The 9,712-nt window shown below is 41.9% G+C and overlaps 1 protein-coding gene across 1 annotated transcript; it reads right to left on the reverse strand.

The window, feature by feature from the left end:
• Window positions 1-5,992: 5,992 nt before the first annotated feature.
• On the reverse strand, window positions 5,993-9,111 carry LOC124292488. Its single transcript, XM_046729579.1, has 5 exons — window positions 9,055-9,111; window positions 8,138-8,436; window positions 7,693-7,791; window positions 7,118-7,267; window positions 5,993-6,705 (listed from the first exon to the last, which is right to left on the reverse strand). Exons 1-5 carry the CDS (start codon window positions 9,055-9,057, stop codon window positions 6,522-6,524), a joined length of 735 nt encoding a protein of 244 aa, XP_046585535.1. The 5' UTR covers window positions 9,058-9,111; the 3' UTR covers window positions 5,993-6,521.
• Window positions 9,112-9,712: the final 601 nt, after the last annotated feature.

Here is a 9,712-nt window from a genome sequence, read left to right on the forward strand (position 1 = left end):
GACGACGCCTAAACATGCATAGGAGTAAAGCGGCTACCTGTTTAATAAACTGGCTACCTTGCATAATGAGAGTGACCTGGTCAACAGGGGTGTACTGGGTAAAGGAAGGGTATACTGCCGTGACAGCGTTCCATAAGTCATATATGATATCCGAATAAAAACTACAACATGCCAAGAAGTGAATTTCATCCTCGTCTTCATTGCTGTTACATTTACTGCAAATGCGTTCTTCCAAAAGGGGGTCGTAGGTCGTTTAAATTTCACTAGTTCGACCTGTAAAGGTAATGTACCACAAAGGAATTTACTACGTTGCGATCAGTCCAAAATAGCGTTGACGTAGCTCTCTGTAAAAAGATGTTGCTTAAATAGACGAAATGTGCGTAATTTGTTACCATTCACTTGTCCTCTGTCATTCCACAGCTCTGAGAGTCATTCCCTATAGTCTAACGTTAAGAGCCATTCCTGAACAGACTTGAGATCTGACCGAGACATGCTGTATACATCAGTGACTGGGAGCTGTAAAGAACTAAGTAGTGACAGTACATTATTATACCATGATGTTCTGAATTAAGTAGACCATCTGTTAATGGCATTGAGTATTGTACACCAACCCATTTCACCCCTGACTGCAATATTTGGAGTCTTACTGTTAACACCTAAAAAGAACCTACAGGTTTCTGACGGCATTTATACAGCTGAATTGCCGGGTGCCCCAAATAGCTGACCCATATGATAACATGGGCTGGACTAAATTGTCGAACAAGGTATTGAAAACATCATAGGCCATCACGACAACGGTTTTAAAGTTACAAATTATAACGCCCAAAGCACGGCTAGCAGACTTAGCAAGTTCTTTAGCTGTAAAGTTCCAGTCAATATGTTCGTGGAACCAAAGGCCCAGGTATTTGTATGCATGGATATATATGATACTATCACCAATGGTAAACGTACGTTGAGACCTGTTCATAGACACAGGACGGAAATGGCTAACTTTCGTTTTACCAATGTTTACAGACAACCTCCATCGAGAGCACCAGTCAGCCACACAATCTAGCAGTTGCTGTAAACAGAGTTCGTCGGGTGCAAGGAGAGCTATGTCATCTGCATACAGTAACGTACTAAGCATAAGGTCGTCTATTCTAATACCACATGAGAGACTGTTTCATCTACTAAGTCATTAATATACAGTGAAAACAGCGTTGGTGACATCACGCAGCCTTGACGGACACCAGACATAACTGGAAATGGGTTTGTAAGAAAGTTGTTGACACGGACGCTAGACCAAGTGTTAGCATACATTGCTTGTATAGCGTCGAGGAATCTACCCCGAATCCCAATTTGTCTAAGCTTATACCACAGGCAATCAAGGTTTACTTTGTCAAAAGCTTTTCGTATATCAATAAAACAAACATGTAGACTGGCGTGTTGACTTTCTGTTACTAATGACAGAGTGTAGACTATAAATATGTTCAGTGGTACTACGTTTAGCACGGAAACCATTCTGTTCAACTGCTAAAGCATAATTATATTCCAACCAGTTACTTAAATGAGTGTTTTAAAGTATCACAGTAAAGTTTGCATGGTACAGGAATGAGCAATATACCTCTATAACCCAAAGGATCTCTTGGGTCATTATCTGGTTTACGTATTGGATTAATAATGATTGAACACCAAACATCTGGACAAGTACTGTTGTCATAACAATAAGTAAACAACCTAAAAAGAATGTCAATACACGATCGGTTCTTCAGGCACTCAGCTGGTATAGAGTACAGGCCAAACGCGTTTCCTCGTTTTGCACGAGCAACAGCTGCCTCGACCTCTGCCAGGGAGATGGGTTTGTCCAGGTCACTAGTGTCAGGTGTAACGTCGCATGGCACACTCTTGTCATCCAATGCCTGACGCACGTGTGTCAGGTGTGGGTAACTTTGACTTGAAGGAGACGTGTCCACAAACGGTGCACTGTAATCTTTTTCCCACTTATTCAGCACATTACGTTTATGAGTTGATATCACATCACCATCTACAACCTCCCATGGAACACTATTTTCACGATCGCTAGCCACACCAATTTTGCCAATGTACTTCCAGAATGAACGTGAATCCCCAAACTTATGTTGGTCGAGCAGCCGGTGTTGTTCATCACGCTGATACGAGCTTTACACTTCCGCAACAGTTTATCAAATATTTTTCTCTCCGTCGTAAACCGGTGCCTCAGAGTCTTGCGTTGAACAGGCGATTTACATTTGAGCCACTGTCGTTCTGCCTTGTCCCACTGAGTCTGTAGCTCCTCACACCAGTAGGACTTATTACGAGACTTGCACGGTTTTTGGTGACATGTCCGTTGTCGAGGGGTTATTAATGCAATTTTATCCAGTTCTAAATGATTCAGTGAGGTAAACTCACCGTAGGCAGAGTTGATGTCTTGGTTTATCGAGTCTTGGTTTATCGACAGCCGAGACTCGATCTCCTTGATTGCGAGGTCAACTGAAGCAGCAATGTCATCTCCCTGCAGAAACGATCCAGGAAGTTTAGCTTGGTTGTATAGCGTTCTATATGTCCCGTGTCTGCATTGAGTGTGTCCTCTGTTGGGGTACTATGGTCACCACGGAACGTCGGAAGATGAATCTGCCACGTCAATACAGAGTGGTCAGGGATTGTGTCCGGCACGTTGGTCCCGTGAACCAGTGTTGACATCCTTATCGCGTTGAAGTCGGAAAAGTTACACAGTGTTTCGTAGGCGGTAATTGCATAGTCGACGACAGATGAGCCATTCTTAACATACGTATAATCATCCGTGCCGACACGCCCATTTAACACGCGTAAGTTTGTATTAATGAGAAAGTCAATGAAAGTGTTACCGTGCGAATACTCCCGGTGGTCGATCACCTGTTTCTCGCGAATGGAGTCAACCCCCTCGATGTAGTCGTGGTTAGATCCACTCCTTGCGTTGAAGTCTCCACACAGGCACACGATACCTTCATTTTGATACATGTAGATCTTCTCTAACAGAGTGTCAAATAAAAGTTCTGCATCATTTGGCCGAGATGAACATGATGGTGGGAGGCAGCAAACGCACAGTACTATTGAGAAACTGCTATCATGTCTATATGTCAGTTTAAACCAGATAATGTCCTCTTCTTCATCATCTAACACTACGATTAAAAAGTCATTAAAAAAGTGTATTTCTAAAAAGTGCACCTACACCCCACGACCCGCGTTTGGCACGTTTATGAGTAGTTTTCCTGTTATTCCGACACCAGGTGAATCCGTCCACGTATAGCTGATCTTTACCTTGAAGGAATGTCTCACTTAATCCAAATCACAGTTGAGATCAGAGATGACTGTTTATCTGAAAGTACTGTTCACGGAGTCTTTCCGACCCCAGCCCCCGGAATTCCAGAATCCGAACCGCACGTTTTGCTGGAACCAGACGGTTGCCATGAAAACGGAACGAAGCGGAAAACCCTGCCCCCCTTCACCAAGGTCTGCAGATTGGAGCGAGCGATGAGTTCGTCCCGTGTCAGGGCGTTGTCTATATAGACGTTTTTGAACTCATTGTTCTTCTTTAGATGTATCTTATTTTCCAGCAGTTTTCGCTTCTGATCTGCGCTCTCAAGTTTGATCATTACTAGACCAGGTTTATCGTCCTTGCGAGATTTTCGTTCTGCACTGATTGCGCGGACATCACTAAGTTTAAGACCGTCCCTGAACACTTGATTGACCCGGTTACACAGAGTTTTTGGGTCGTCCGACTCACGTTTGCCCACCCTGAGATTGCGCATCACAACACAACACTGCCTGTCGTCCCCTGTTATCGTGGTACTCGACTCGATCCAGGCAATTCTCTGTTTAATTGCATTCAGGGTTTCTTCGTTCTGATTAGCCTCGCATCTGAATGAACGTTCCACGCTTTTAACCTTATCTGTGAGTACCTGAATTTTGTCGTCGAAATCCTTCTTCAGTTGTGCGGTTTCCGCTTTCAGAGCATCCTTCAGTCTGGCTGTGACACGATTTTCCATCGACTCTATTTGCGTCATCATATCACACCTGAGAATGTTAATCGCACTAATTATTATATCCGCGTTCGATATTGTCACGACAGCATTTTGGAACGTGTCACAGGTGCCTATTTTCAGACGTTCGGACGCAGTAGGTTCACATATATCGTCACTGAGCACAGATTCATTGTTCTTAGACATCACTGCATCGACATAGGCTGGCGAATCCATGAGTGAATCGCACATTGTGTGACGAAATTTTCTAAGTTTAAAAACTCTTCAAAATCAATCAATATGGGGGAAAATAAAGTGGGTAAAGTGGGAAAATAGACACCCAAAACTTAGCAGTAGGGTGTATTTAGTACTTTTAGGTCAATATTTACCACTTTTGGCGATGGATGCCTGTTTAAAACGTGGATTTAAACTTCAGTATTCGTGAGCGACAAAAACCACGTCTTGACAGGTCAGGGGACGTAACTCTGCGATTATATACTTCAGAATGACTTTAATTGACCAATCACAATCCAGTGTTTACTGATGTCATGGTAGAATACGCGGTAATTGGCTGTGCAAGCTATCCAATCGATCGAGGAGAATTGCCGTCACTCAGTTTCCCACTATTGGACAGCCTATCAAGTCCTTGTCTTAAACTTGTGGTAAGAGAGGTGGACTGAGACAAAGCGAACCAATGTGAATATAGAAGCTGGTGTTATGTTGGCTATTGTAGGAATGTATGCCAGTGCACGAATGTGATGTGGACAGTTAAGAGTCATGGTCGTTCGACCTCTCGCTCCTTGACTTTGCGATCCTCGACGGACCAGGCGAGTCAGGGCACACATCCCCCAGCACAACATGGAACGTCAATACATTTAAGCAACTGTTTTATGGTCAACGGGCGCCCGTACACAGTTACTACAACTCAATTTGTCCAAGGTCATTAAATCATTGGATCTACCTCAAGTGCAGTAAAATCTTGTATTTTATCTTTAAACTCTTTTAGTGTTACGGAAGTTCATCTGCCGTGTTTTCCTGGTGGTCTATAAACTTGTCATTGAAGAATGATGGTTTCACTCTACACTCCTTATCAAATTCTTTGCCCACACCAGTAAACTGTCTTGATATTAAAATATCAGTCATGTTAACAGTCATGACTTACCCGACCGGGGACCCATTCACTGCTAGGTGAACAGAGGCTGTTTTGAACACACTGAGATGTCTAAGGTGAGACCACATGTGTATTTCCGTGTGGGGCAGGGCTTAAGTCCTAGAAACCCTCAGGAGTCAAGCTGCCGAACACGGTCACCAATCTAAGGTCTGTTCGTGAACAAAGTTGCTTAACTTCACCTGATTTGTGACCTGGGCTCTATTCACAAGACAACAAAAAAATACCAGAAGTTGGATGCAAGTGTTAAATCAGACACAACCCCCAATATGGCCTAATTTGAAAAGATTCCTTGCCCTGATCGCTTGCTTGGTGAGTGAGTGAGTGAGTTTAGTTTTACCCCGCACTCAGCAATATTCCAGCTATATGGCGGCGGTCTGTAAATAATCGAGTCTGGACCAGACAATCCAGTGATCAACAGCATGAGCATCGATCTGCACAATTGGGAACCGATGGCATGTGTCAACTACGTGAGCGAACCTGACCACCCGATCCCGTTAGTCGCCTCTTACGATAAGCATGGGTTACTGTAAGTTCATTCTAACCCGGACCTTCACGGGTCTTTCTTGGTTTACAAATGTTTTCACATCGCAGTCATGATCGAAAGAGGGTTACTTTGAACATGATTGTAGGCGGATGTCAATATTGAACATGATTGTAGGCGGATGTCAATATTGAACATGATTGTAGGCGGATGTCAATATTGAACATGATTGTAGGCGGATGTCAACATTGAACATGATTGTAGGCGGATGTCAATATTGAACATGATTGTAGGCGGATGTCAATATTCAGTGAATATACTTGTCAATCATAGGCGAACAATATGTTTTGCTTCAAGTTGTTTTATTTTGTATAAATCATTCACAGGAAACATCATACTAGAAAACACAGTAGATTTTGTGTTTCTCTAAGTTGGCACCAGAAAATGGTAAAAAATATCTCGCGAATTCCACAATCAAATATACATGTTATGTACAATATTAACAAACTATTTACATGTGCGCGCATGATATATGTACAGATGGTATATATCAATGGGGAAGCAGGTAGTTGTGTTTAACAAACTCGTTGAAACTACAATCATTTAGTGTTCTTGTAAAGTCGAAATCTTTTTAAAAATATATAAATTTTTGTAAGGTCAGAATATTCATGGTCTATGAAAGAACAAAACACTTTTACAATAATTGTCCGTCCTGTTCAAAGTGTTCGCAACATTTACCTATACGTAAACATGTCGTACAAATCTCTGTGCGTACACATAAATGCCTGTTTTTGGCGTTCTCCAGTTGATGCAGTTACGCCACATTTACGCATGCGTAAAGTTACGACTCTGAAGATGGAGTGTAAACCACGGTTTACTCAAACTGGTACTTGAGACATTCGTACTTCTTACAGCTGCATCCGGTTGGGATGGTGACGCGGGTTCTGCGGCACTGCTTGATCTCGCCGGGACAGAAGACGTAGATGTCACGTTCAACCATGCCGTCGGGGACGCAGTAGTGGTGTTTCACCTCCGTTGTGTCCATGACGCAGTGACCTCTGGAGAAAAGAGAATAATTAGATGAGGAAGAATATCGTCTGATTTGATGATACATGATAAAATACGAGCATAATAATGATAGGCCACATTGTTGCAAAATAGTTACTTCAAAATTTAGCGGAGAACTTTGCTTAACTCAAACAGCTCAAATCCCAGGTCTATAAATATTCTCAAACCGACGTAAAACAAAAGGACAATTCTGACTGGTTCGTTAAAATTATGAACCAAACATCCTGCGCGTTTGCGGGAGATATTGTTTTCAATTTCTATTATTCCCAAAATTGATTTATAGGAACCGCGTTTATTGCACTTTGGTTTGAAATGTTCCCGGAACCCATGACTACGATATCGTAAATACTGCATTTATGAAAGCTGGACATGTTTGACCAAGATGCCGAGTGTGTGACGTACCCGCATTGAGCGACATCCACTCCCTGGGCTTCAGGCATGATGACGTAGCAGACCTCTCGGCGTCCGCTCTGGGTGTTGGTCCACCAGATTCTCTCCAGGAGCTCGGTGTCCTCGGAACACAGATCCTTGTAGCGGTAGGCGGGGTAATGACTGGAATACCACAAATATTGTTAAAAAACTCTGTAGTTTATGCATTATAGTTATCAGCGTGCCAGAATAAATGGCTGTGTGATATCGAATTTCAGCAACAATACAATCCGAGCAGGCAATATCCAGGCAAGGAATTGGCAGAATCGAACTAGGTTTCTGGGAATGACCGACCATTTAACCAGAAGGCCACTTCATCACCCTGTTTACAAGTGAGTCGTATGGAAGTTGGAGATGAGATCACAAATCCTTTCTATCACATCATTTGGTACTATTGTCAGTTCAGATCAAACACGGAAATGAGTGTATTGCAAAGGTAAATTAAACGTAATTATGTAAGAATGACAACTGTTGGCGATTAACTGAGAGAGTTAACGTCCCTTTGAACAGGTCTTTTTTTTTTGCTTCGGGATAACATATACACCTACCCAGTGGCATTCATCTTGTTGTGGAGGTAGCAGCCTTGCACCAGCAACATGTACTCCATTGCGTCGGGGTCCTTCTCCAGGGCGCTGAACACACGGTCACTGGAACAAGCACGTTACCATCAGCGTCAGTCGTCTCATACTTACACAGTTATATAGGCAGGAGAGGTACGTTGCAGCTTCACAAATGTGTATTTCGTAAAATTATACAGACACGGGGATCGATCACGGACCATATAGATATGAAAGGTGGTGCATTTACATCTTGGCCATCCTGTCTTACTGTTTAAGGTGTACAACATTAACGGCAGCAATGAAACATTTTCGAAAATAGGAGTAACAACTTTTACCAAAACCGACAGATATATGCTATGATACAAACCCATATTAGGAAAAACACGTCAGAGCATGCGTATATTATACAAAATACTCAAGACAAAATGCGTACACTGGGTACTTGTAGGATTTGTCAAAACACAGCTTCTCCTTGGTAGGCCATTCGTACTGTGGGACGCCATTTGTGTCAAAGTAGCAGATTGGCTGTTTGGTCTTGGAGGAGAGGTGGCTGAAGATGCTGGAGCCGTCACGGATGCGGGCCCCAAACAGGGACGACTTTTTTGATTTCAGGAGGCTGGCGAATCTGCTGGATGTGGAACCACCCAAAGAACGCCCGTTGACGGAGGGACTTTTCCATGCCAAGCTGACGGCAGCCAGAGACACGAGAATGCATAATGTCTTGAGAACCTGCTGGAAGAAATGAGAGAAACAGTTGTTGAAAATTAGAAGATAAAGCTACTCTGTTTTCAATTTTGCGGTCCTTTCTCGTTGATTTAAGACCGCTAAATGTAATTTAAAAACCGAACGCGTTAGCGTTTTAATTAAAAATTCCTACTGATCAAGACATTAGCATTGTACACATGCTGTAGCTGTTGACACTAGTACCGCGATTACTACTATTACTGTTGCTGCTGCTGTTGTTGCTGATGATGCTACTGCTACCAAAGATTAAGATAGCATTTGCGAACGTAGTATATATATTAGTTGCAAGATAATATTGTATAAGATCTATACTTCTGTTAAAACTACTCAGAACATAAACGAACATTCAAGGTATTACAAGACATTCAAGACATCGTTTACAAAATATTACAAAATTTACCACATTTACAAATACAATACCAGTCTATGTTAAAATATTTCTGTTGCTACTGCTACTGTTACCAATTATTAGGATAGCATTTGCGAACGTCGCAAAAAAATTAGTTGGAAGACAATACTGGATAAGATGTATACATCTGTTAAAATATGAACGAACGTTCAAGACATTAGCACAGTACACAAAATATTACAAAATATTCTACTTACCATATTTACAAATACAAGACCAATCTATGTTAAAATAGTTACTGTAGCTGTGTACAGCGATGGCTGACTTGCTGGGATCTTACGCTTGCTTTTATTCCTTCTCGGTTTAGAAGGCGGAGCATATTTCAGCCAATCAGAAGAGGCGTTTTGCTTGAGTGCTTCTGACGTCACACGGCTACACTTCTTCCTCCGTATTACCTCACTGCCTGACAGTTACCTTGTTAATCAATCAAACTTGATGAAATTTACAATTATTCTTGACGCAAGCGAATAACAATAAGTAAGAACGTTGCCCTACTGACAAAGTCGGCAGACGACACCTGTTATTCAATGTCAATTCAGTTACTTTTATCTAGGTTTTCTTACGTCCTCCAACGCTGATGTGTACGAATGCGCATTTCAGTTAAAAAAATGTTTTGTGGGTAGATTTAGATAGATTAGATAAAATCATGTATTTGAAAAGTTCGCTTAACTTCTATGTACATGTAAATAGAAGTGTATTTGCATCATGGTCACTTTCTATTTTCTTATTTGTTGAACGAGGTAGTATTGGTATAAAGGGTTTGTTTATATGTACTCACTCTGTCCTATATCATAAACACCAAAAACGGGATATAATACAAATACGTAATATTAAAAAATGCTGATTTTTATGCGT

This window comes from Haliotis rubra, unplaced genomic scaffold (genome assembly GCF_003918875.1).
Source record: "Haliotis rubra isolate DU_JTF1 unplaced genomic scaffold, ASM391887v1 Scf519, whole genome shotgun sequence".
Classification (NCBI taxonomy): Eukaryota; Metazoa; Mollusca; class Gastropoda; order Lepetellida; family Haliotidae; genus Haliotis; species Haliotis rubra.

Coding starts and splice junctions, on each gene's coding strand:
- LOC124292488 (XM_046729579.1), bottom strand. Junction 7,792..8,137: donor AAATCCTACAAGTACCCAGT/GTACGCATTTTG, acceptor TGCTTGTTCCAG/TGACCGTGTGTTCAGCGCCC. Junction 7,268..7,692: donor AACAAGATGAATGCCACTGG/GTAGGTGTATAT, acceptor GTGGTATTCCAG/TCATTACCCCGCCTACCGCT.